Here is a 27,514-nt window from a genome sequence, read left to right as displayed (position 1 = left end):
CCAAATCCATTTAGAGCTCTTTGCTCTTGCCCATGGTATGCTGGCTGGCAAGTATGGATTTTAGGAGTTGCACAGATGTCAGAGGGCATGGGGTCCATCCCTGATGGCTTTCCAGTTCTGGCTGGCCTAGGCTTACACGAGTCTCTCTGCGATTCTGGGGATCATGAGAATAATGTCTGTAAAATCTCACCAACTTCCTGACAGAAATGCAATGCACCTTCAAAACACAAGGGCAGAGGATGAATGCTCAGAGCTTTGCATTTGGACAATGGCCCTTTATAGGACTGGTGTTGGTGCAGAACTCCAGCCAGCCCCACTTAGGTAAGAGCATTTTGGTGAAGGGTCTCGTTTAGCAGAAAAATACGGATGTCATCTTTTGTTACTGAGGGTGGCATGTTACATCTTATCAATTGATTTTCCTACTTGAAAAAGCAAGACAGACACAAGAACAGAACATTAGGGTTAAGAATATCCAGATGTGTCATAAAATAGAGGAAGGAGGCCCCAGATTTTCAAGCATCAAATCAGGCCTTTTTCTTTGAGCAGCGGGGAAGGTGTCTTTTGTCTTCCCTTGCAATAGAAAGGACCCGGCAAGAAGTCAAGATAATGAACAAGGATGTAAGTGAAGACTGATTTTCAAAGTATCCCTTGAGTAATCCATAAAGCAGGTAACACCAGAAATCCTAACACTGGGGATTTGGTAGCCAGCAAGCTCTCGGCATCAGGCAGATTAAAGAGTTCATGAGCCACAGGTCACTGCTAAGCAGGTGATCTACTTTATCTTTATTTGAATATGACACCAGCAACAGCATTGCCGACAAAGGAGAAACAGTGCTCAGACTTTGCTGCCCTGCTTAATAGTGACCATGCCAGGGAGTAATATGTATTCTTTTTCTTCTTATTATTGCTGTTGTTGATATTTGGGGACTATTATCAGCTCACATTTTTGGAGCATTTACTGTGTGCCAGCACTGTGGTAATCATTTTATTTATATCATGTCATCAAATCCTCCAACAAGTCTTCTAAGCTATAACAGTTATTATCCTCATTTGACAGGTGGGAAAACTGGGATTTAGAGGGATTAATAACTTACCCAAAGGCACAATTAGAGTTGAAACTGGGAGTCAACCCCAGGTCTACCTAACCACAGAGCTCTGTGGAATAGTGGCACTAACTATAATGACACAAACACTCATTGAGTCCTGACTGCATTGTGCACATAGTGCTGTGGGCACCCTGCTGTAAAGATGAGGAAAATGAGACTAAAGAGATGTTAAGTAACTTGCCCAGAGTTGCACAGAAAATAAGTAGTAGATCTAGGATTCAAACCCAGAGAGCCCGACTTCAGAGTCTGTACTTTATAGACTACTTGCTCTATACATTATGCTGGTATTCTTTGCATCTCTTATCCTACTGTTCTTATTTTTCCTCGATACAAGTGAGGCAGTTTTGCTGGTATCTTAAACAGACCTTTCAAAAGTTAGCCCAGATATATCTTTTTTTGTTTCTCATGGGCATATTGTATAAGTTTACCTTAGAGTTCATTTCCCTTCAACAGCCTACTTTTCTCATGGCTGTAGTCAAATAAAGAAAATGCTGGTTTTATTTGCTGACTGGTATGTTTTCCGTGGGGCTGGCAAGATAAGAGGGAGACTTGTAATATTTTATTTATTTACAAGGATGTTCTAATTCATCTAGAAGTGGTTTGCTGACCATATGGACTCCCTGGCATGCATACAAGGTAGAGAAAAAGGAGACCAGGAGAAAGTGTGAGATTTTGAGTTAGATGACAGTTAGGGTACTAACAGTCTCCTTGTTAGGGCACTGAAGGGTTACTAAACCTCATGCCACAGGGACCATGGGAAACGGAGGTGGATTCGGGGAGGCAGTTTTCTTCTATGAATTTCTTGAGAAACCTGTGAATTGTGGGAAACTTCCAGTATTTGGTATTTTGTGTGACCTAATAAATGACTGAACCACACCTAACTTATTTTAATAAGCACACAGTGTCAGGGGAGGGGGTGGGGTGACAGAATAGTGCTTTCTGCCTATGTTTTGGACCAAAATGACAGAACTTTTCTTTAAGCCTAATTTTTTGTTTTTTATTTGGTTACAAAAGCATCATAATTCCAATCGTGTTTATCTGCATAATTGATTGTTTCAAGCCAAGGGCCTCTTCCTAATTACTTTCTACTTACTTGAGAATATGAAAGGATTCAAGTGATGTGAATATGCAGATGAGAGCTTCTATGTACTGGTCATAAATCTTATTAAGATGAGATATTTAGGGGCACTGACCAGGAGTGGGTTTGAAACATTTCTTTGTTTGAACATTTTCATTCACGCATGCAGAAATATATGAAAACAGAGCACTGTCCCTACTTTGCCACGTGACCTCCACTATGTACTTTGATTTCTTTGGGCCTCAGTTTCCTCATTTATTAAGTGGGGCTGGGGACAGGGAGCTTGATGAGCCCTTTAAGCCCTGATGATTTGTTGTTTGAGCCCAGCTGATCTCCTGAGCTGCTATACACAGACTGCTTTGGTGAGTGACCACCAACATACCAAGGTAATGTTCACTCCACAGGACAGGTCTGAGACCAACTTCCTTTTGCCTTGGGCATTTCTGCAGGAGACTGACAGTGAGTTCCAGGAGGCCTGGAAAAACCACACGGTGTGGCATACACAGCCACTTGTGCCTTAGGTAGCTCTCACCCGGCGTTGTTCTCTCTGATTCCTTCAGCTGATATGGTGTAGTGTTGAATTCGCTTGGTTCACTGGTTAGCAGTGAGCTTTTTTACTAGGTTTCCCATGCAGTTAGGTGATAGAGAGAAAAAAATCATTCAAAAAAGTTTTTAAAAACAGTTATGTCTATCTTAATGCATAAGCAAAAAACAAAATCAAAAAAACAAAGCACTCCCAAGTTGTGGTCTCACAGCTATTCTTTTTTTTTTTTTTAACGTCCTTATTGGACTATAATTGCTTTACAATGGTGTGTTAGTTTCTGCTGTGTAACAAAGTGAATCAGCTATACATATACATATATCCCCATATCCCTCCCTCTTGCGTCTCCCTCCCACCCTCCCTATCCCACCCCTCTAGGTGGTCACAAAGCACGGAGCTGATCTCCCTCACAGCTATTCTTGCTGAGGGCAAGATTGAATTTAAAGAAAAAGTATAAAGAAAAAGTAAGTCAATGTAAACAAAAATAGCAACTATAATGTTAATTAAGTCATAGAGTAAGTGGTAGAGGATGGAGCAAAATCAGGACTGAAGCTTGGGAAACACTGTTTTGGAGGGCTTAGGGGTTGGGAGAAGTAATACTTTTCTCACGTCACCAGGAAACAGTATAGGACCCTGGGAAACACTTTTTTTTTTATGAGTCAAATATTGTTTTTTAATAGAAAACCTTTTTAGCTCAGTTTACCATGAGAATAGACTTAATGTCCTCACAGGATTTTGAAAATCAAAATGTCTCCCAAGCTGTTACCTCTGTTTTTATTTTTAAACAAGTAGTGTCTGCATGTCAGAAAGCAGAAATTAGTGTGGAAAGGAGGATTTGAGTCAAGGGAGAGCATCAGCCAGGGTCCACCCAGGCAGCGCATTATGATAATATATACGGAACCAGCTGGACGCTGAGCAAAGCTGACATTGTGTTGTCAGGGGCAGAATCGCCCATCAATTTCCAAGATAGGATTTGAGTTCAAATGACAGAAAGAGCAGCAACTGTGTTGAAACCGATGCATGGGGGAGGGGCGGGGCAGGCAGGAACCAGCCAAGCCTAAAGACAGGAAGTGCTGGTACCTCCGGAAGGGGGGTGGCTCTGTTTTCTCATCTGGCTGCTACCCTTCCTTCTAACCTTAACATCTGTCAGCAAGATCCACCTGGGCCCTTGCATGATTAGAGCCCAGTGCAGGGGGAGCTTACTGGTGCTAATTTTAACCCCCATGAGAATGGAGCGCCTGCTGCTAGAAGGGGGACCAGAGCAGCTTAGGAAACCGGATTCCACAGAGCCACTGCCTTATCCAGTGAGGAAGCCCAGTGTGGGTGTAGTGGCAGTTAATAACCACTGGAAGATGTCTCAACTTTTTTTAAGCTAGTCTGTTTAATGCCTTAATATGTTAACAACTCTGATGATTCTTCTTTAGTTCGCTGGCTTATTCGTTCAGCATTCAGTCACTCAGCTACTTACATTTATTTACTCACTGCCTACTCTATTAGACAATAGAGATGCAGAGATGAACAAGGCAGCCACAATAGTTGACATTATGAGGTATACAGTCACGTGCATGTGCATATTTATGTGTCGATATAAAGCAAATGATTGCACGTAGAATTACTTAAATTGAAATAATGGTAAGCACTCTACAGGAGAAATACAGACTGCTAAGGGAGCTTTAAACAAGGGAACTCAGCCAAGTCTGAAGAATCAAGGACACTTAAAATTTAAAATAAGAAGGAAGGAGTAGCATTTCGTCAAGCAAGGAGGAAAGAGCAATTTAGGCAGAGGGGAAAGCATATCCAAAATTCCACATGGGAACAAAATATTAGAAGCTTAGGGGAAGAGTAAGCTGGGACAAAGCGAGAGAGAGGCGTGGACATATATACACTACCAAAGGTAAAATAGATAGCTAGTGGGAAGCAGCCGCATAGCGCAGGGAGATGAGCTCAGCGCTTTGTGACCACCTAGAGGGGTGGGATAGGGAGGGTGGGAGGGAGGGAGACTTAAGAGGGAAGAGATATGGGGACATATGTATATGTATAACTGATTCACTTTGTTATAAAGCGGAAACTGACATACCATTGTAAAGCAATTATACTCTAATAAAGATGTTAAAAGAAAAAAAAAAAGAAGCAGCAGCTTAGGGGAGACCCAAATGGGAAAGTGGCTTAGGTCTTAGATCCATTTTTGAGAAAATAAATTTGGAAATTTCCCATAGGTTGCTTTCTCTTTGACCTGGAGAAGTGGGTCCAATGTATTTTCACAATCACAGGCTAACAGACCTCTTTGCCCAGTAAAATGCTAACTTTTAGACCAGTGTTTCGAGTGATGGTGATTCTGCCGTTACGATAGCAGCCTTTGAGCGTTTACTAACATCACGTTTAATGCTGAGCACTTTATATCATCTCTTTTAATGCTCTTAACCACCATAGGAGGGCACTACTATTACTCTCTCCATTTAGCAAATGAGGGACCCTGAAGCCATCTTTCAAAAATTTGGTTGTGGCCAAAAAGAAAAAAAAGAGTCAGATTTTTGTATCTGCAGCATTTGGACATCCAAGTAGCTGACGCAGTCGGCCATCACCACTGTTCTTTCCCACTCTTTAGTCATTGCTGATTCCCTCACGTTGGACTTCAGAGGTGGAGAGAAATTCTCCTGCCATTTGATCATGTAATATAATTCCTGCTTCAATTGAAGCAAATTGACGACGTTACTCAAAGGCAAATTGAAAAGCCAGATCTGTGCTAAATCCCCAGGGTACGTTAGTTGGCATGTGCAGTGATATATGGGAAGGTGCTTTTCTGGGTTAAGATAAAAAAATCCTGGTATCACGTCACGCTATCAGGCACCCCATCTCAACCACTCTGTGCCAGCCCTGCAACTTGAAATACTCAGTGGACAGAAATGAAACTTTATAGAAATTAGGTGATCATCATCTTTATCAGATGAATATGATGCCATCAGCATGATTCTAGCGTCCTCAGAAAAAAAAGAGATTTACCTGGAGAGGAGCAAGGGAAAGTCTAAGGCATGGATTGTAGGGCTTTTCTGCCAGCCTGCCTTGGGCAAGTTGGCTAGGAGATGACCTAGTAATTAAAATCCTGCTTAAACGTATGCTGCTGGTCAGTCATAATGAAGGCACCAACATGGGAAACCAGACGGTAACCAGAGAAGGAAAAGAAAAGTGAAACACAAAAGTAACACTGTCGAGACTGTGGGGCGCAGAAATAGAACTGAATTGGCCGAATACTTATCTGACCACTAAGCATGAAAGTGGAACCCACGTATTAATATATTTTTACCCCGATCTGTGCAATTAATATTTTATGTGTGAACATACGCTCCTGTGTTACTGGCTTATTTAACTGACAGTTGCAATCAGCAGGACGCCAGTTGTTCAAACCCACATTCTTCCCCCCTAGTTCGGGAGCGATGTACAGCAGGAGAACATGGGGAATAGAGACAGAGACAGCGCCAGGTTTGGGGCTTCTTCTCAGCACATCAGTTTCTTTCATCCACCTTGGGGCACAGCAATAAAAATGTCAGAAGACATACAAATAGCAGTAGACTCTGGCTGTTATTTGGAAGAATGATTAAAATTAATGTGGTTGGTACAAATCGAGAACTCTCTTTTATTCTTTGGCTACTTCTCTTTTGAGCGCAGTTGGGAAGGCAGCAGGCTGAGCAGGTCCTATGCGCTGGTTTGGAAGCAGATGCTTTTAGGTGTGTTATGTGTGGGGCTGTGGGAGAGGGAAATGAGTGCCAGAGAGGTTCCAGAGTGGTTTGTCATTTCCTAGTAGAGCAGGAAAACAGAGTTTGGGTCATTCGTTTTTTTAAAATTTATTTAGTTTTGGCTGCGTTGGGTGTTCGTTGCTGTGCGCGGGCTTTCTCTAGTTGCGGTGAACGGGGGCTACTCTTCGCTGCGGTGCGTGGGCCCCTCATTGCGGTGGCCTCTCTCATTGCGGGGCACAGGCTCTAGGCGCGTGGGCCCAGCAGCTGTGGCTCGTGGGCCCCAGAGTGCAGGCTCAGTAGTTGTGGCACATGGGCTCGGTTGCTCCACGGCATGTGGGATCTTCCTGGACCAGGGCTCGAACCCGTGTCCCCTGCTTTGGGAGGTGGATTCCCAACCACTGCGCCACCAGGGAAGTCCATGGGTCATTCTTTGCTAAAATATTCTGGCTGAATCACCACGCCAGCTGTGCTCGTCCAGTAACTGTTATGTGCAACAAATCTTTAAAGTCAGACCTCAGATTCCTCTACCTTTCAACTTTGGCAGAAACCTAGAAACTCTTCTTGGTTTGGTTAGCTAAAGCCTGTGGAATCCAATCCTTGTTGCTCAAAAAAAAAAAAAAAAAAATGACGAGTTGGGGAAAATGTTAAGTTACTGTTTTAGGATAACCTATTTAATCAGTAAACTTTTATTATTTTCTTTATATGTGCAAAATTCTATAATGAACACCACTGAGATGGATAATGTCCAAGTTGAAAATGAAAGTTAAGGGGAACTGCCCTACAGTTTAAAGATGTAAGTTCTCACAGTGCTGCTATCACTTATATTTGATGTTCGGACTCTTGACCATGGGTTTAGCAGCCCAACTTAACAGCAGTAGGAAAGCTTCTAAGCCTCAAAGTCTGGCAGTATTTTCAGTGTTCCTGTGTTTAAATTGGCACTTGTGGTATTATATTAGGATGCCATTTTTTTGAACTTGGAAACAGAAGAAGGTAAAGAGAGATTTTACTATAATTCATATGTGGGGCTGAGTCTTAGGGGGAAAATAACTTTACTTGGAAATCGAGTAGTAATATTCTGTAAAGTTAATAAATATCCACCCTCTATCTTGGGAATAAGGAATTTCACAACTAAGATTTTATGGGACTTTGGCTGTGTTTACATGGTCGAAGTTTAGCGAAACTGAGCAGAAATTTCAGATAAATACCAAAATTGAAGGGTAGTTTGGGTATTTTAAAGATCTGACTTTATCAACCAATATGGACTCTCAAAGTTTCAAGTTCAAGTGAGTCTCCAAGATTCAGTTACCTCATTTGTAAAGTGGAATTTAAAATAACATCTCCTTGCCCACCACTTGGGGTTGATATTAATTGTGATAATTATGGGCAACCCCTTTGAAAACATAACAGTGCTAGTTAATTGTCAGGTATTGGTTAAGTGCAGAGCACTGACCATCCAGTTTGTGAATGAATGAGGTCCCTGCCTTCAAGGGATGTGTTGATAGTTGGGTTGTTTTGCATATATGTATATATACACATGCCCAGCTGTATACACACACACACACACATCTGTTTGTATACAAAGATAAAAGTTCAAGAAAAAGTGAAGTAAGTGACAAATGAAGGAGTTCACTGAAGTTTTCAGTGTTTTGTAGACTTGGGATAGAAACAGCTTCCCACAAAAGACCAGCCTTTCAGCAAAGTACTATTTGGGTGGAAGTGAGTGGTATAACCTCCTTGAAAAGAAATGGTGGAAACGTGCAAAGCGTGTTTGGAGACTGTATTTGGAGAGTCCGCCGTCATCATCTTTATTTTCTTCTTCCCGACCTTCCTCCTCCTCCTCTGGCAACTCCTCCCCACCTTCCTTCTGTCTCACATTTATTCATTTCTTCTCTGTGCTGAGCTCTGTAAATTTAGGTGAACTCATTTAAACCTCACAATAACCTCATGAGGGGGGTTCTCTTTAAGTATTATCCCCAATTAGAGTGGTAGAAACTGAGACATAAGAAAAGTAAAGTAGGGGCTTCCCTGGTGGCGCAGTGGTTAAGAATCTGCCTGCCAATGCAGGGGACACGGGTTCGAGCCCAGGTCCGGGAAGATCCCACATGCTGCGGAGCAACTAAGCCCGTGCGCCACAACTACTGAGCCTGCGCTCCAGAGCCCGCGAGACACAACTACTGAAGCCCCCGTGCCTAGAGCCCGTGCTCTGCGACAAGAGAAGCCACCGCAATGAGAAGTCCGCGCACTGCAACGAAGAGTAGCCCCCACTTGCCACAACTAGAGAAAGCCTGCCCACAGCAACAAAGACCCAACACAGCCAAAAATAAATAAATTAAATAAATTAATTTAAAAAAAAGAAAAGAAAAGAAAAGTGAAGTAAGTTGCCCAGCCTGGTAAGTGGAGAAGCTGGAATGTGAGCTGAGACCTCCTGAATCCAGAACCAGTGGTCCCGAGTGCTGCTGAGCCCTTCTTCTAGTTTGGGATAGGTGGAGGGTGAGGTTGGAAGGGGTGAATCAGCCAGACTTGTAAGGGTGGACTTGATCCTGTAGGCTAAGGGGAAACGACAGAAAGCTTCTGAGCAGGGCAGTATTGTTTTGAAAGTGGGCATCAGAGGCAGGTTAATCTGGGTTTTGGTATGTACGTGGGACTTAGCACCTAATTAATAATCTGATAGTAGAAATGAATCATAAACAGGCAAGTGTGAGTACTTGCCCTTTGCAGTCCAGATAGAACAGCCCAGACTCCAAAGAGTAATTTTTGAGGTGGCCAAGTCAGTCCAACATGGAGTTCAAATGGAAGTGGAGCTCTCCCTCTTTTTTGCTCCTCTGTCTGGATAAGTTTGATGATACGCATTCTGGTGCTTGTGACGTCACTGATCATCACCACGGAAACATCTGTGCTATGACAAACAGTGGAGTGCAGCATCACCGAATGTGTCAGCGAAGAGAGGAAACTGGCTCAAAACGATAAGGTTCTCAATAATAAAAGTTCACTCAAATACGTTAGCAGTAGCAGCCTAGGTTGTGGAGAGAAATGTAAGCAGTGCTATTCTGAAAAGCACAAAGCAAGAGTTGTGCATTACTAAAGGTTGGACAAGGTTGATTTTGAGATGCTGCTCACATTCAAAGCGTAGTTTCCTTAAAAAGTCACTATCTATGCTGTCTTGCATAATGACAGTAGAAATCCTTCAGGAGCACGGAGCTCGTCTCCCAGACTGCTTATAGAAAATCTGCACAGCGGAGGAGGGCTAGCTGGGGACTTCTGTGTTGTTCTGGGAGAGGGATTGAACAATCAGAGACAGAATTGACAGTGGTGTGGTTTGTGTCTGTTGTTTGATGAGTCGGTGGCAGTATTAGTCATGCAGTTTCAGAAATTAATAACTAAAAGATGATTGGCCCTCCAAGGATTTATAGAAGTTGCACACTGATGGATCAGATCATGGACTGAATCCAGCTCTAAGTCATATTTAGGTTTGGTTTGCATGTTGCTTTAAGAAACTATGTATTTGTTGCTTTACAATTAAAAATGAAGATGTTTTATATGAAAATCTGGATGTGCACATTCTCTTAATATTCAGAAGAGCTGGTAGGGCTGGTAGTACCACATTCTCAAATGGAAACAATTAGGTTAAACTGAGAAGTTGTGTCCCTCTTGGGTAGGGGATACACTCTACAGTTGGCCACACTCCCCACCTCTCCCACTGTGTTGCCTCTAGCCCATTTTATTTATTTACCTTCCTGCCTGGCCCTGTGAGCACTTGATTTTGTGATCACTGTTGGAGGGATTAGAGGTTAATTGTTCCTAGCACAGTTTCTGGCGTGTGGAGGGCACCCCGTAAATGGTAGCTCTGTTTATTCTCTGTCAGTGACAGGCTCAGTTATTTACACTTGAACCATAGATCAGCACTGTTCCATAGAACTTCCTGTGATGATGGAAATGTTCCATAACTGTACTGTCCTCTGTGATAGTCACTAGTCACATGTAGCTCTTGACCAATGTGGCTAGTGTGACCCAGAAAATAATTTCTATTTTTATTGAATTTTTGTTAATTAAAAATTAAATTTCAATAGCCACATATGGCCAGTAACTACCATATTGGGCAAAGCAGATTTAAGTAATGGGATTGAACATCCAATGCAGTGTCCTTGTTTAGGATAAAATGTGGAGAATAGGTGCTAGGACTGTGTTTGGTCAGCATGTCTATTTTACAAGAGATTACTTATAGCGGGCTTCATCAGTTAGGATCACCTATTTGGTACCACCCCTTATCACCTGACTAGAATTCTTGTCCATTTAAGGAGCCAGATACATATGTTCTACGAGAGTTATACCAATAAACCTAAGTCGTCCTAAGCTTGAATGGGAAGTCTCACTGCTCTCTGCCCCCTGACCTTTCATCGGTTAAGGGTATTGCGTATTTATAATAACTAGACCTATGTGTATAAAAGCCTACATTTTTGATTGGCTGCTTGCTGCTGCCATTCGTGGTGGCATAGAGGCAGGAATTAGGGTTACCAAGGGGGCTATGGAAAGCCGATGGAGCCCTGCTAGACTGCTAGGGGGATCCTCTCTTCTTAGGGCTGGGGCTGCACAGGCTGCTGGTTCTTGCGTTTCCATCACAAGCATGAATCCAACACACCTAATGACCACATTGCCCTAAACCAGCCACAATGTAGGATTCTGAATGATCCCTCTTTCATGCAGCTTCTTTATTCCTTTGCACCTTGGTTTGCTTCACTGAGCCCAGCAGTCAGAACCCTCCCCTTTCCTTTGTCACAGGGTTGGAAACCCCAGAACCATCTACCAGGCTCTGGCCCATTGACAACTTGCCCCAAGCCAGCTTTTCCAACTGAGAAATGAGTAACTTCACTGCTTCCAGGGATAGATGCACAGGAGGGCAAAACAAACATCAGCCTGTTTCATTGAAGATGGAGCTCTGAATTACAAACCCCCTCCCCTGAGAAAGCCTCCTTAAAAACATAGAAAACCTAATGAACATGATAGAAACAGCTGTTGTAGCTAATTTTATCAAACGGTGACTAATACTAATCCTCTTGAAATGGAGAAAAAGAACAAAGCATACATGAATATATTCTGCTTGGATCATTCATCCAGTCAGAATTATACGTCATCTCTTCTTAAAGTCGGATCTGCAGAGAGGATACAGGTCTTGCTTTTCTATCTTTATGTGCAAACATCAATGTAAACCCCTATTAGGACAGTGAATGGAATGAGTCCTAGAATTCAATAGGAGGAGGAAGACAAAGCCCTCTAACAAAAAAAGTAGATTCTCCGTACGTTTAAATTCCTTCTTAGGAAAATTCTTCGCAAAAATATTTACTAGAAAAAGACCAAGTTGATGTCAACCGAGACTAAGTAGCGAAATGTTAAACTATCTGCACACATCTCTGTTTTGAATGCTGAATTTAGTCTGACTCCCAGACACAAGGAGGCTAAAAATTCATATTCAGATAAGGAAAGGCAAACCTTGGAGAACAGATGGAGCAGAGTTCAGCATAAAGGTTTAATCCTATCAGGCCGATTCCTGTATGACCATCTGGATAATCCGGCACACACATTCAAGGCCTGTTAAAAATACGGCTCCAGCCAAGATTAGCGTCACAGATTTTCCACTAGACTTGCTCATATTTGACTTTATGATTTTCCAGACCCAGGAAGATTGCTTGCAAATAAACACTTGAGGATTCCATGAAGAAGCAGTGACATGTTTTTTTTTTTTTTTAACCTGAAAATTGTTTCCTTTCTTCACAATATTGGGTGTCCTTTTTTGGAAAGTGACTTTCATTTCCATTTCTTCCCTGACTTTCATATCTAGAACTTTTCTTATAACAGGATAATCAGGAGAATTGGGCTAAAAATAATTTTGTGCATGAAAGTTCTCATCAGGAAGAAAAGAGTTATTTACCTACTGTATAATCAGAGGCAAGTGAATTTACTATTGTTGCAACAAATATCACAATTGGACCCAGGAATAATTCATTTTGAGGATTCTTCCACCCTCCATGATAATTTTTCTCTGTTGCTTTGCAAAGGGGTGGCTGACAGTCATAGGACAAGAAAAAAGAAAAACTGATGGCATTATTTGCTGTGAGCTGCTCTAGGATTAATATTTTGTACATTTTAATTTTGGATTTGACAGATCAAACTTGAGGTGGAAAGCAGTACATTCTCACCTCTTTGAGTTATAAAATTCTGAGCTCCCGAAATATTTTTGTTTATTTATTTGTTTGTTTGTTTATTTGTTTATTTATTTTTGGCTGCATTGGGTGTTCGTTGCTGTGCGCAGGCTTTCTCTAGTTGCGGCGAGCAGGGGCTACTCTTCGTTGCGGTGCGCGGGCTTCTCATTGCAGTGGCTTCTCTTTGTTGCAGAGCATGGACTCTAGGCGTGCAGCCTTCAGTAGTTGTGGCACGCGGGCTCTAGAGCGCAGGCTCAGTAGTTGTGGCACACGGGCTTAGTTGCTCCACGGCATGTGGGATCTTCCCGGACCAGGGCTCGAACTGTGTCCCCTGCATAGGCAGGTAGATTCTTAACCACTGCGCCAACAGGGAAGCCCTCCTGAAGTGTTTTTAACAAACAATTTTTGCATATTATGAAACAATGCTGTGTTGCGTGTCATTAAATCAAAAAGCCATAAACAAGTCTTTCAGGTGCAATTTAGAAGTTACAGGTACATCAAAATGTCAAGATTTTTCACTGTTAAATTTTTAAATCACCCTGTGTAGTGAACCTGCACAAAGTTCTGGATCACAAATAGACAAACTCAGAAATCCCAAAGTGCTTGTCCTGGAATATTCGGATTACGATTGTTGCCCCAGGATTTCTGTACCAGGATTTCTGTCCTTCCCTTGTTCAGATCTATGTCCACTCATTGTTGAGGAATTTTGCTAATTCAGAACAGAATAAGAAATCTGCAAAATAAATGGCAAGTAGATATGATTTGGACTTGCTCTGTATTTAGCAAATGGCATAGTTTGGAACTTAGGTATTCTGCTAAGTTCAGATACACCTAGACAGCCCCACTGGGTTAACTCTGCCTTGATGTAGATGGATATTAGATCCATGTTTCCATCTAGCGACTATGAATTTTTCCTTCACTTGTTTTCTGAGAGAGCCATTAATGTCAAAGCAAAGGGCTTTCTTGCCAAATGAAGTCACTTTGGAATAAAGGATGAAAAACACTTGAAATTCTTGAACTCCTCATTTAATATTTAATAGATTTAATTGCATCTGGTGTTGAGAAATATCTATATCATGGGTTACAGTTCTCTTCAGAGTGACAAACACACCATCACACACAAACACCCACATACACACAGGGGGTTGGGAGAGAGAAGGAGGGAGGCTCTTTTGCATATATAATATGTGATTCTTTGCCAAGTAATATCTAGATATGCTGGTGGATGGGGCAATAAATGCAGGCCAATAACAAAACCAACCCAAATAAAAACCCTAATAAACAATAAAATGCTTAACTGCATAAAGCAATTACTAAAGAAAATAAAGGAAGGCAGAAATAAATCTGGTTAGTAAAGTTAAAGTAAGAGCGTAAGTATTACAAAGACTGCTCCATCTTGAGTGAGGAAACTGTCAAATTTGTTTATCTGTTTATTAGTTGGCTAGGAGTCTGTGGTGAGGTTAGCATTCTGAAAGTGAAGTTTGCACCCTCTGGTGCTAGGGTTCAGGTCAGGCATTATAACTGCTACTGGTTTCTAAGGCTTCCAGTTGGAGGGTGGGTGAACCCAGAATAGATTCACTTCCTGTACATGGTGAAAATATACAGAGCCAGGTTTCCCAGGAGGGTCAAACCCTCTGTTTGCCCTCCTCCCTGGCCAGCAGCTACTGGATGTCAGGATCAAAGAATGCAGGTGTTGCTCCTGATGAGCTGTGAGCAGTCAGGAAAATCATCATTTCACTTTAGGAAAGATAATAGTTTTAGCAAAAATAATAGTTCCAATTAAACAGGAAGGGCAGATAACTGTGCACTGAGTCCAAGTGGGGGTACTTTGTATCCCCATCCATCTCTGAAACAGGCTTGCTCCCAAGCACAACCTTACCAAAATCAAGTAGATACAAGGGAGAAAGGCCTGAGAGTTTATGAGGTCACAGGTGTCCCATAGAAATGAGCTGAGCTCATGGGTTTCGCAACATTTTCTGCCAAGTCTCAAGAGTTTGGGGCAAAAACATTAAAGTTAATTCCTCATTTCTGAAAAGATTGCCATTAATATTCATTCCAGGCTAATGAGAGCCTTAAAAAAAATTCTACTTTGTAATTACTGATGCCAAATTCACCTCCTCAGTAAGCTTAGCTATGTTAGCAAGTCACTGGGTTGGAAATTTCCTAGGGAAGTTTTACAATCTGCCTCATAATCTGTGATGGTGAGACTATGGTGTATTCTAGTAAATAAACTCTGGTTAGTGGGGAACTGATGATGGCAGTAATTGTTATTATAGCAACTAGCGTCCTATGTGCATGGAACATAGTAAAACAGCAATACCCAAGCAGGCACTTTCTGCATTTTGCCAGGAGTCTGTGAGGTGGGTACCACCACTGCTTAGAGCGGGTGACTCAGAGAGAGGGTAAGTGACTGCTTCAAGGTCGCACTGGGTGGTAGATGTGGAACTTGAAAAGCTGGAGCTCTGGCCCATTTTCAGATGCTATAATACCCTGAACGTTAGAATCAACTTAACATAGTCGCATCTTTCTGTCTTTACTCAGAAGCCATTAAGGGCTGGTGCTGGCATCTTCACCTCCATTGTAAGCATCAGTATCTGCTCTGTAGAAATGTTCATCAGTAGTAGAGAGTTCTGGTTAACAGAATGCTGGAAAAGGAGGGTTTCCATTTTTTTTTTTCCATATACCATACACAAAGAAAATGGAAAATAACATTACCTCCACTTCAGTGGAACTTTATTTTGAGATTAGGAGTGGGATTAAAGCATTTCTAAATTTGTACCTTTTACCAACTGATTGAGCATTGTTTCCCCATGGCATTTAAACACAGGGATGGAGAAAAGAGCCAAACGACACATCTCTAGTGAGGCTTCTGTAATGGGACATCGACTGTCACAAAAGCCTCATTTTGGGGATAAGAGATGGTAAATGCTGCACCCGGGTCATCTATACAGCTACCCCAAACAAGTGAGGTATTGATCACAGTACAAAGAGATTTCAGAGGCAAAAGTAAGAGCAGCCCCAGGACCCTGTTGATAGCTGCGCACACCACTAATTCACCTCAATGGGCAGGCACCTCTGAGCTCAATTAACCCTTATTCCCAAGGCCCCCCATAAACCCCGAGGTAAACATGGTTCTCCCGGCCCTGGCTTTCTATCAATGAAATAGATCATTGCTATTGGAGGCTGAGGGGCGATTCCAGTTTATAAATTCACCTCGCTAATAAAAAGCCTGATACTTCCAGTGTGGGTGAGCAGGCATTCGAATCTTGTAATACTAATTCTATAAATCAGAAAATTTCAAACTGCTGAGGCCATCCGTGATTTCTTCTGCCTTCTGTGGCTTTTGGAAGGAAATATAAACCCTCTGGAAGTAGAGCAGGTGATAGCAAATGGCCCCTGGTGCAATTGTCTGCACACAGAACATTAGTTGTTAAATATGTACTGGAGCCTGAACGATTTCTTTCTTTCGTGTTTTTTTTTTTTTTTTTTTTTCCCCTCGTTCTACCCTCTCTTTTCCTTCTCACCGCAACCATTGTTCAGAAGCAAATTGGAAATCTGGTAATTAGGCCCTGACTCAGGGTGTAGTATTAGAGTTCCGAGCCAAAGTTCAACACCCTGAAATGAAATTTAAACCAATTAATCTGTTAGATTTTTATCGCTTGTCCGTGTTTTCTCAGCAATTCCCCCAGCACGTGGCCTTTGATCAACTCTCATACAAACGCTAAAATGTGTGCCTGCTGCTAGCAAGATGGGAATGACATTAACATGGTACTCATAAAACAATCAGAGCAGAGAAGCCCTCAAACAGGCAGGGCATAGTAATATTTAATAAAAGCGCACACATAATCTTCAGAATTAGCATTTTGCGCCTTGCAGTACCTTTGGGAGAAGAGCTTTTATTTGTGGAGTGATCATTATTATAACAAAGAAGAGCTACCTAATAATTTCCACTTTAACTCTGCAATGTGCCACGAGCATTTCAGAGCCATTATGCTAAACTGTGGTGGTATAATCATGTTATTGTCATAGTTTGAAGGAAGGAAAAATCTCCTTTACTTGGGTGGCTGTTGTGAGTGGGAGGAGAGGTTTAAAAAAAAACAAAAGAGAAAAAAACACCCAAACTTTTATTTTTAATGAGATTTAGAACCAGGAATTGGCTTACTGTCCTTGTGGAGACCCAGAGTGTGAAAATTCATTGGCGAGGAAGAAAGACTCTTTCATTAATTAAATCAAGATTTGGCCGGTAAAAGTGGTTTTGTATTCAAATCCACTCCTCTCCCCCATTCCATAATATTTCCTTGGAGATAGAATTGTATTGATTATTATACTCCTGGGCTGGATTGAACTCTTTCATGAGTCTTTTCACCTTCAGATTTCACTGAACACATCCACCGTGACTATTATAAACTATCTTCCCTCTGCATCTCTCTGGATATCCTGAGTGAAAGAAAAACAAGTCGTTGCAGATGTTCTCCGAGCTTTCTCAGAGAAAACACACCCCAAGAGAAGACGGAAGGGGAGGCTCAGGATCTGTTACTTAGCACATCTGAGCTTAAAAAAAAAAAGTAGTATCAATTTGCTCTAAAACGTATAACCTTTATGTCGCACAGAATTAAATGCTCTGCTGTTATTTTTTTAATTAAAACGTATTACCTTAGTATGTGCTCACTGGAAAAATTCAAACCATATGGCTATCTATAGAGTAGAATTTAATAGTCTCCTTTCTCTAGTCACCTTCCTTTTTCATATGGACCCACTGGGGACAGTTCGTGTACATCCTTCCAGACTTTTGTCTGTCATACCTGTTCACACGTACCTACACATGCTCATGCATATAGGCTAATAGATATCAGTTTTTAAGTTAACAGAATCACACTATTCATCAGGCTACAAACTGATTTTTGTTTTACTTACTGACATATTTTGACATCTTTCCATGTCAGTTTATAGAAAATTTTTTTCGTCCATTCTAATGATACTCCACACATCCTATGATCACTCCCTTACTGGGGGCACCTAGACTCTTATACTGTTTACTGTCGATACTACAGTGAACATTTGGGTACTTGTTATTTTAGGCACGTTTGCAAGTACTTCCTGGGCTGCTTTTAGTCTGGCAAGTTTGTTTGTGACTAGGGTCAAAATGTAAGATGGCAGCCGATGAGTTAAATTTAAGTCCATAAACATTTTGTTTAGCCTACACATTAAAAAAATATATTGAATTAGTTGCCAGCATTTAAAGATTGGGAAATTTCACATAAAAATCTGGGCTCCTGGCTTCTTTAGAAAGATCAGAAGACCAGGTCACACTGGGACTGCCTCTGTGCGGGGATACCGATGGCTGGAGATTCCCCAATTCGGTACCAGCAACCATCCATCTCATGCTTATTCTGAGACCCTGAACTGCTGTATTCATTCGTGTTTCTTGCCTTGGCCTGTATGGATTTGTGAGTTCTTAACAACTGCTCTTGAGCCTGGTTCATTTAGCTAGTCACAGTGTCTTCTACCCTGCATTATTGACATTATAGCATTCTTCATTTGCAGGACTGTCTCATGCATGAAAACTTAGCATCTTTGACTTCCAGGTACTAAATGCCAGTAACATCCCTTCCTCACCCCTCTCTCTCAGTGGGTCAGCCCATGATTCCTTTACATATTTTCCAATCTTCCCAGTGGGGGAGTGCCACAGAGCTTCCTCTCAAGACTGCCATGACACAGATGTATAGGAGCACCTTTGGAACCCTTTGAGGTCTCAACTTAGAAAGGGCTGCCCGACCGACTTGTTCTGAGAATGGCACTTAGTTCCCTAAGCAGGGATAGTGGATTGTGTTGAGCATAGAGGTAGGATGGATCCAGGGGTGCCACTCTTTTCCTTTAGTACTTCCTCCAGCGCTTTTTGTTCCTCCCCCAAAACTAAGAAGATGGTATTGTATATTGTTTCCTCACCAGTTTTTCTCTTGAAACTTGATGCTCACTTACCTCTGACTAGTTGACGTGTACCTTTTCTTCTGGATGGTTGAAAACATCATCACTTTCCTTAGGAAATGTTTGAACACATACACACACATCTATACATATATGTACTTACATGCCTTCTATATCCTACAAATAACAAATGGAAAAAAGAGAGCTGGGGTCAAGTATAAAATTGGCAGTTCTTGACCATGTTATTATAGCTTCTTTACAATAGGAGAGTCTGTCAAAGATAAACCAACACGCCCTTGTGTCTGCTTTTGTGCAACGATGAGAAAGCCTGGAGGAGTCCATACTTAACTAAAGGAGAACATGCTTGTGTGATTAAAAAATAAAATTTAAAAAATTAAAAGAAATCCCAAAGCTAATACAGATAATAAACACCAAGATTATTTTGTGGTTTATGAGGGCAATCACAGGGTCAGCGTTTAATGATACCGTTGGATTCCACACTTTGCCATCAGGCAGGAATCTTTCAAGACCAGTTCAGTTTAACCAATATTCTAGTCTTCTCAGAAGTATCCGGGGATATAGTAACACCTGTTCTACTCCACTCTAGCAACTAAGTACTTATACTGAGTTAGAAATTAAGAATTAAGATTTTGAGACATTAACTAGAATGTTTCCAAACTGCTTATATTTTAAGAATTTTATATAGTTGTTAAATGTAGTTTATTTCTCTTATAAATTGCTTGGAATCATGCATCATATTCTATCATTAGTTTAGGAGTACTCAATTATGCATTTAAACGTGGTTACTTTTAAAGGAAGATTTTACAAAAAAGTCCTATGCCTGTGGAACATTGATCACAACCTTTATATGTGTCAAAAATTGAACAAGAATTTTCAAGCCGTGAATCATTTACATTTCCTTGATTAATTATTTTGTTTTTAGGAGAAAGTGGGGGAGAGAAAAGGCATCTGAACTGGCCAGTTTTAGTTGTAAATGCATTGCTGTGAGTTCAGCCAACATGAAATGTTTAGTTTGGATATTTCCAAATTTCTCTGTGCAATTTTATAAGATAAATTTGACTCAAAATCAAACCCATTCTGCTTGTTTGTGTGGTGGCACATGAGCAATGGTTCCAGCGGGCTGGGCTTCATATTTTCTTTTCTTCTTGCAAAAGTTAAAGCATGACATTTTGCCAAATTTGACGAAGTCCAGTAATTTTTTTGCCAGTTTCTTCCTGTTAAAATTAACTGGTGCTCTCATTGGCTTCAATACTTGGAAAGTCAGTCTAGGGTACTTAATAAACATTTTATTAAAGAGGAGGGTCTCATTTTCTATCCTTAGACAATATCTCCTTCGCTTTAGAATTTTGCTTTGTTCCTTTTCATAAAAGTGATCATGAAAACAGCAGCATGGCATTGTGGAGTTAACAGTCCTCAGTGGTACGAAAGTACTCTCTGAGAGATTTCATTTTTGCCTAGTAATTCTGTTGAAAGCACGCCATGCTCATCAGGCAAACCACCTCTAGTGTGTTTGGAATCACAGTATTTGCAAATTATTTCCCATCTCCAAGGGCCATTTATAATGGAAAGAAAGGAGATAGGAAGTTTTGAAAAAGCCAGTTCTTGGGTTTTATGCCTGGGAATGACAACAAAGCAAAGGTCATGGGACTTTCTGTGGTTCAGCCCTGACTCAGCTATTTGGTTACATAATTCACCCTGAGTGACCTGCATACTTTGCATCTATAAAATGGCATCCATGACATTTATTGAAAAAAACTTAGTGACTTTTATTCAGGAATATTGCTCTGTTAGTGGTACAGACAGAAGGCATGGAACAAGAACGATGTTCTGCTCCAGCCTCCTTTCTTTCTTCCCTTCCCATCAAACAGCAATGTTTACCTAAAAAATCTATGAGCTTTCTTTTCAGGAGATGTATTTAATTATGAAGCAATTCTATGAGGTTTCCAGTGTATTTTAAAACATCACCCATTTAAAAAAAATCCTTAGCATTTCATAAATTAAATTTTGCTTCTACGTTTTATTTCATAAGATTTCAGGTTTGAAAAAGATTTGGGTAACATATATGTATCTTAATAGAAACAATGAAAAGCATGCTTTTAAAAACTGAAATTGCACCCTGAGGTTTCAGGTCCTAATGTGACTAGGAAATGCTGAGATCTTGAGGGACTTTCTGTTCGTGAAAAGATAAAAGATTTTTTTTTTTTCTTTTCCTCAAGTCTCCCATCATTAAAGTTTGGTTCTAACAGCCGACTCCTTCTCTTTTTCATGTGTGTTGAAAAGCAGCTACTCCCTGTATCAAAGCCATCAGCCCGAGTGAAGGATGGACGACGGGAGGTGCGACTGTGATCATCATAGGGGACAATTTCTTTGATGGGTTACAGGTCATATTCGGTACCATGCTGGTCTGGAGTGAGGTAGGTGTTGTCTGAACATTAATATCTAATAGCTTGGTCTAGTTGAGGAGACTGTCTACACTTGCATTTCTAAGAGAGTGTGTAGAATTTAGAGATGGCAGTCTGGGTGGGCCAGCTCCAGTCTACGGAACTCTGGAAACTAGGAAGGATGGGTTGGGTTTACCAGGAGGCATCACTTTCTACTGGAATGACTTCCATCCACTGGCCCATCAGCACCAGGAGACCTTCTGTTTTGTCATTTGTCCTCATGGGCTAGCCACAGTATGGAGGTCCTATTATGTATTGGGAATTGGAAAGGAGATGCAAAGTCACAAAATATATAGGCAAAGCCCTGTTCAAACTGTAACAAGGTAGTAATCTGTGAACATTTGTAGATGGAGTCTATTGTAGGACCATCTTCAAGGATCACCATTCACGTGACAGTAATAATCCAGGTGTAGGTGGTTCTTGACTTATTCAATGACTCTTCATCAGAGAGTGAGCAGTTTGCCAGGGGAACCTAGAAGAACCCAGAGCCCTAGGAGTTTATACCTCTCAGGCATCTCAGTGTGGGACTTCAACCATATGAAAATGACTATGCTCTATTTTTGCAGTACTTTCCAAGCACTGTGATCATTATTTTAACCTGCAAGTTGACTTGTCTGGCAATAATCAACATTAGCTCAAATTACAGAACATAAGTATCACCATTCCTTAGAAGCCATGGCAAACTTGCCTTTGCTTTCTAAATTCTGAGCCTCGATTTCTTAGCCAGCATGCCCAGAGCCCCTTTTCTTTCATCTCCCCGAAGTTTAGAGTAAAAACAAGGTTAGAACTGCAAGAGAGCATTGAGCTCACTTATCTCACACACTTTACAAGTGCTCATAGAATGGCTAAACTTTATTGAGACTTACTGGATTCTGGGCACTGTGCTGAGTTCTTGACATAGATCATCTTAATCTTCCCTCTACACCACAAGGTAAATACTCTTAACGTGTATCTTTTCTTGATAAGGATACTGAGACTTAGACATATGTAATTACATCACCCCAAAGCAGCCACCCAGAGCCCATGGAGTGTGAGTGATAGGTATGTGGCCACACAAAGGAGTCAGTAGCAGAACTGGAGCTAGAACTCAGAGTTTCTATTTCCATTTCTGGTTGTCCTCCCATGACACCACTGTTTAGCCCATCCAGATGTTTTGATTGTGTTTTCTCTTTGGAGGGGCCACAGAGATAAGCAGAAAGTTAAGACTGTGACAGTTGAGTACATTTATCTTTCCAAAGCAGAGGCTGCCCTTCCTTTTAAGCCTTCTATGTGCACACCTCACTGCCAGTAAGCCACTCCGGCAAGCCCCTTGCCAGCCCGTTCTGCCGTTGCCTTTGTCTTTCCCATGCATCCAACAAGCGGCATGCTCTTGGCCAGAGAATCCAAGCTCCCTTAAAGCTGAATCAGAGATGGACTTCTCAGTCCACCAAACTCATTGCTGTCCACGTTAGAACAGCCCAGGTCTGGAGGTGGACTGAACTCCCCTAGCTGACTGCACCCCATTCTTTGTTGGAAACATTGGGTTGTAACATTAGAAGCATCACGTACATGGCATATGTTTCTTCCTTGCTGCTGGAGACAACAGTGCTCACAAGGATAGCCATTCCCAGGTCCCCTGGGCTGTGTCTTCATCCCTTCCTACCCCTCATTCTTTTGCTTGTCCTGGACCTTGAGAAGAGGGGAAGAATAAATAGAATATGAACTTTTTATCCAGGTCATAGCAGTCACAGTGAGGCCTGAGAAATGGGGCTCAGAATCAGCCATATTCTTGACCCCTGAGAATAAGTGGGGTTAGTGTGATGCTCCCTTTACAACCTCATGCCTGTCTTAGGCCAGGTGCACCACGTTGGATGTGGAATAAAGGACTTCAGCATATCAGGAAATTGTTAATTTTTCCCTCCACCTTGTCAGGGTCCCCCAGTTTCCTCTCAGTTCCCTCACTTTCTTGCCCTTTTTGGTGAACACATAAGGGAGGTTAAATTCTACCTTAGATTTATCTAAATTGCTTTAAAGGATCTGTTTCCATATAAAAATCAACGCAAGTCATGAAAGGAAAATCCACTGAGGTGATACCTTTGTCCTCCTCCCTCATGTGTCCCTCCAATACCCCTGCCTTGAGTGTACCAGAAGCCCCTCGTGATGGATCTGGGGGGTCCAGCTGGGAGGTGGGTGTTGGAGGGCGCATGCTCCTTCTTTGCCCACCTCCTCCTCACAAACTGCTCTCCTTCGTGGATATATCATAAATCAGCTATGACTCTTTCCTGGTGAAAGCCCACTATGTAGTTTCCCAAAATGTTTTAGCTAATATTCTTTTAAAATAAATAAATCCCCTGCAGCATTAGCAGTTGGGCGTCTGGATGGAGGACTTTAATTTGGCCTGTTATCATCATGATGGTCCTGACATTTGGAAAAATGAGTCTTGCAGAGGTGAACTTTTTGTAAATATTCTAAACTATTTATAAATTTAGATTTTCATCCAGGCTATTTGACAGATATGATGTTCTCTCTTTTTTAGTGCAGGGAGAGAATCTGGTACTGCTTCAAATCCCCAAATCCATTGTATACTGATGAGAAATTGAGAAGTAGCTCACATTTACTAAGGGTTTTCATGCGTAGGCACTTTACGGGTATTATTTTATTTGATTCTCATTATAGCCCCATGTTACATACATATAAGTAAACCAAGTGTCAGAGAGGGTCAGAGACCCACCATCACACTGACAGATAGGGCTAGAGGTGGGATTGAACCACAATGTATGTTTTTACGAAGGAAATACAAGCCCACGTTAATGAGAGAGCAAATAGGTAGAATCTTGAGAGTAAGGAAGGACAGGAAGAAGAGAGGAAAAAAAGACATGCACAGTAATCCAGGTGGTACAGTAGTAGGGGTAGTAATAGCAACAGTAGTAGTAACTATGACTGTTGTTTTTAGTCAAAATTAAATTGTGTCTTTTATTTTGGTAGGGCCCAAAGAAATTGGGGGCCATTTCTCCAGGCTTCCACTGGATAGAATCAGAACTTGGTAACTGTGACTATTAAGAGAAGATATCTATGAAAGTAGAGTATGACTAATATTAGCTAACATTCATTGAGCACTTAGTTCCTGCCAGGCTCTCACGTGAACCTGGTGACAGCTCGCATGTGTAGCATGTATAGCGTGCTGTTCTCATTTCACTAACCGGGAAACTGCGCTTGGGGAAGTTAAATAAGCTGTTCAGTTATCAACTGGTGGAGATGCGATGTGAACCCAGACAGTCCAAATCCAGGGCTCACCTTTTTAACCGTCCACGATTTAGCCTATGCCAAAATTTTTACCCTAGGGTTTTACCGTATCAGACCAGGATGGAATTGCCATTGATGCCTTATACTTGATGGTATCTTAACAGTTACTATCACCTCCCAAAGTAAGCTAGACTTGTCATGTAGAGAACAGAAGAGCGGTCCCTTCATTTTCTAGTTGTGTAAGTTTGTGGGTGGAGCCGTTGGCTTACAGGAAGAATTTACCCTTATGAAGGGTATGTGCTTTGTGTTAGAGGCAGAAGACAACCTCTTCTTTTTCTATGTGAATGACTAAGTTACTTGTATATTTAAGACAGTTAACCTGTCTGGGCCTCTTCTCTAGAGTAGGACCCCAGTCTATCCAAATTCTTTGTCCCTGGCCACATTTTCTCTTGAGGTTATGCCACCTCTGAGATCTAGTACTTTTCATTTTAAGTAGACTTTCATCTCTTCTCCATTTCTTCACTCTGTAGCTCAAAGCACGCAGGAAGCGGGCTGGTGGGCCAGGACAAGTCGATAACATTTTAGATTAGCAGCTGATGCTATTATTTGGAGTCTCTTTTTAGCTAAAGAAGTTTTAAAAAGAGCCAGAGAAAATAGGGCTGGCTTCATTTACCCTCATCTGTGCCCTTCCCCTACCAACCCAATCTTTTGCAAGTGAGTAGTTCATTTTAGCTCACTGATGGCCCCCAGTTGGGAAGAAGACAGGTGGCACTGTCCCGTTCCTAACTCAGGGCTGCCTTCTGTGAGCTCCCAAGTTTGGGGTGAACCACAGGGCTTTCCTGTGAATTTGGTTTGCTATCTTTGTTTCTCTTCCTTATTGCTTCTCGCCCTTTCTCCTCTCTTTTTACAAAGCAAATTATCTTCCTGATACTCTCATACTCCTTGGCATGTCTTACACCAGAAGACTTAAAAAAAAAATCTTTGTAGTGTTTTATATATAAACCCAGAGAAACCAACAGGGTTGATGTGTGCTAATGTTTAACGTGGGTTGAGTTTTTTTCTTGAATACACATGTACTTCATTGCTTTTGCTTTTCTACCAACCTGTGATTTGGAGGGGCGAGGGGCTCCTGCTACTGGTTTGTCGTGCCAATTGTTATTTTAATATCTCCTTCTGAATTCCTCTAATTTCTAAACAATGAGTACTGGTTGGCTTACCAGCTGGTGTGGAACGCTGGGGTAGGTACTATCCGTGATTAAAGTGAATCTTTGTGGGATCTGGTATATTACTTAGAAAGACAGCTTGCTCTCATGTAGCAAATTAGAGAGTTACATAATATATTTATGCAATCTAGAGCTAAATTTGTGGTTTAAAATTCCAGCTAAGGTTCTAGAAGGCAGAGAGAGTAGTGTAGTCAGAGGTAGACTGTTCCAATAACCAATCAGGTTTCTATTATGTCCAGGTGGATCTCTGTGCTGGACGTTTTAGGCTCTCACAATCCTTTTAATTAGTCACTGAAATAGCTGAGAGAATTTATACAGCTTATGGTGTTTAAGCTGCCTGTAAAAAGTGTCCAGTGGTGGGATTGGCAGGGAGCAGAGGGTGGCGGGAATGGAAGACAACCATCCAAGAAAGGATTTAGATTTCACGGGGTAGCAGTGGGCTAGGAGCCAGATAGTAATTATAGTCCTTCCATTGTCCAGTCGGAGCACCTATATTTTAGTCATTGTTGGTCACTGGACCTCCATCTCAACATCTGAAAATGAGGGTCTTAGACCAAATCCTCTTGGAAACCAGCTACAATTCTAGTCATTCCTTTTATCTAGAATTCATTCCCTTGAAACCCCCCCAGCAGTAAGAAGGGTGGGAGTGAGGATGGGTGGGAAGTAACTTCTTCCACTATTGTTTGTTCTTCACTTTTAGAACACACTTGCAGTATACAATATCATGTTTATTTTGAACTTCATCAAAATGATTTAATTAGCCCCCAAACTGGATCTCCCTATTGATATCTCTTCAGTCCATATTTTCACTCTCTACACTTCAGATTCTGGTATCTGATCTACACCTGAGACTTATACCACAGTGTTGTTCTAATTCATCTTCCAGATAGTTCTATGGAATATACCAGTTCTTTGGGATTTTAATAGGCACCCCATGGGAGATGGGGGTGGGAGGTTTTTCCCAGTAAATTTGGGAAATGTTGAGTCAAACAGATTCCACTGGTCCTGTCCTAGAGTTTTCGAGGTACTTATATGCACTTTGACTATCTAAGACATAGTATGCAGCATGTTCCAAACTTTGTGACCACAGAACCTGTTTTTTCAGGGCTCACTCTACAGGAAGATATACTGATAATGGCTGAAGTATATTTAGATTTCATGTTAATGAAGTAAAGTCATGAAACCCAATTATGAAGTGATCGGGCTGGTGTAGATGTAGGAAAATGTGAAATATTTGCAGAGTATTATTCAGATTAGACCAGCAATGTCTGGAGCTGTTATTGTTTAATCCTGCAAGGCTCTGAACAGAATTTCTCTCATATTTTGCTTCTGGTTTTAGTCCGTGCACACTTGACGTTAGATGCCATGTGATTTTGTAGGGCAGCTATACTTAAAGATTGCCAGGACCACTTAGCTCAAATGGCAGAAGCCAGCGTTACATTACTGTATGAACCAGTTAGCCTCATCCAGGGGCCATACACTGTCTTTTTCATCCAGATGAATGTTTTCTTCAACGGCATTCCCAGAGACAGGCAGAAGGCAAAAGAAGCCACTCTTTGGGAAACCTATGGGTGACCATGGTCAGGTAAATAGCAGTTTGTGGGGCTGAGAAGCAGTTTTGCTGCTTGAATCCGGAAGTCGGAAAATAAGGTTTTAAATGCAGTTATTGATTTCTTCCCTTCTTCCTTTCCATATCTACTTTCTATTCTCATGTGTGCACATAGCTCAGAGGAAGGACTGTAAATTTAAAAAAAGAAAAATAGTATTTGCTCCTCTGTGACATCAAAAAATGAATGACTACAGCTCATACATGCTCCCACTGTGAGTTTCCCAGGCCTTATATCCGGCCTTGATTTTTACTGAACCACATGTAGAGTCACAAAATTTTGAGGGCTTTGAGGAGCATTTCCAGTCATCAACTGCAGCTGTTTTATTTTGAAAGTGAGGAAAAAGAGGTTCCAGCGCCCGCCGGTGCAGTGACTTGTCCTGAGAATGCCTTAGCTAGTTAGTGCTGGTTCTCCAGCCCAGTTCT

General features: G+C 41.5%; 1 protein-coding gene across 17 annotated transcripts in view; it reads left to right on the top strand.

The window, feature by feature from the left end:
• The window catches only part of EBF1 (EBF transcription factor 1), a gene marked incomplete at its 3' end in the record, with an annotated part of 499,070 nt that overhangs the window by 380,405 nt on the left and 91,151 nt on the right, over positions 1-27,514 (top strand). For 13 of the 17 annotated variants that reach the window (XM_079918130.1, XM_079918126.1, XM_079918131.1 and 10 more), the window contains one exon: positions 20,877-21,010. In XM_079918130.1, the coding sequence (XP_079774256.1) occupies positions 20,877-21,010 (134 nt within the window). The remainder of the gene's footprint in view (positions 1-20,876; positions 21,011-27,514) is intronic. The other 4 variants (XM_079918119.1, XM_079918133.1, XM_079918125.1 and 1 more) reach the window with 1 other exon arrangement.

This window comes from Stenella coeruleoalba, assembly GCF_951394435.1.
Source record: "Stenella coeruleoalba genome assembly, chromosome: 3".
Classification (NCBI taxonomy): Eukaryota; Metazoa; Chordata; class Mammalia; order Artiodactyla; family Delphinidae; genus Stenella; species Stenella coeruleoalba.
The sequence above is the reverse complement of the archived record's forward strand: the minus strand, read 5'-3'. Positions and strand labels throughout refer to the sequence as shown.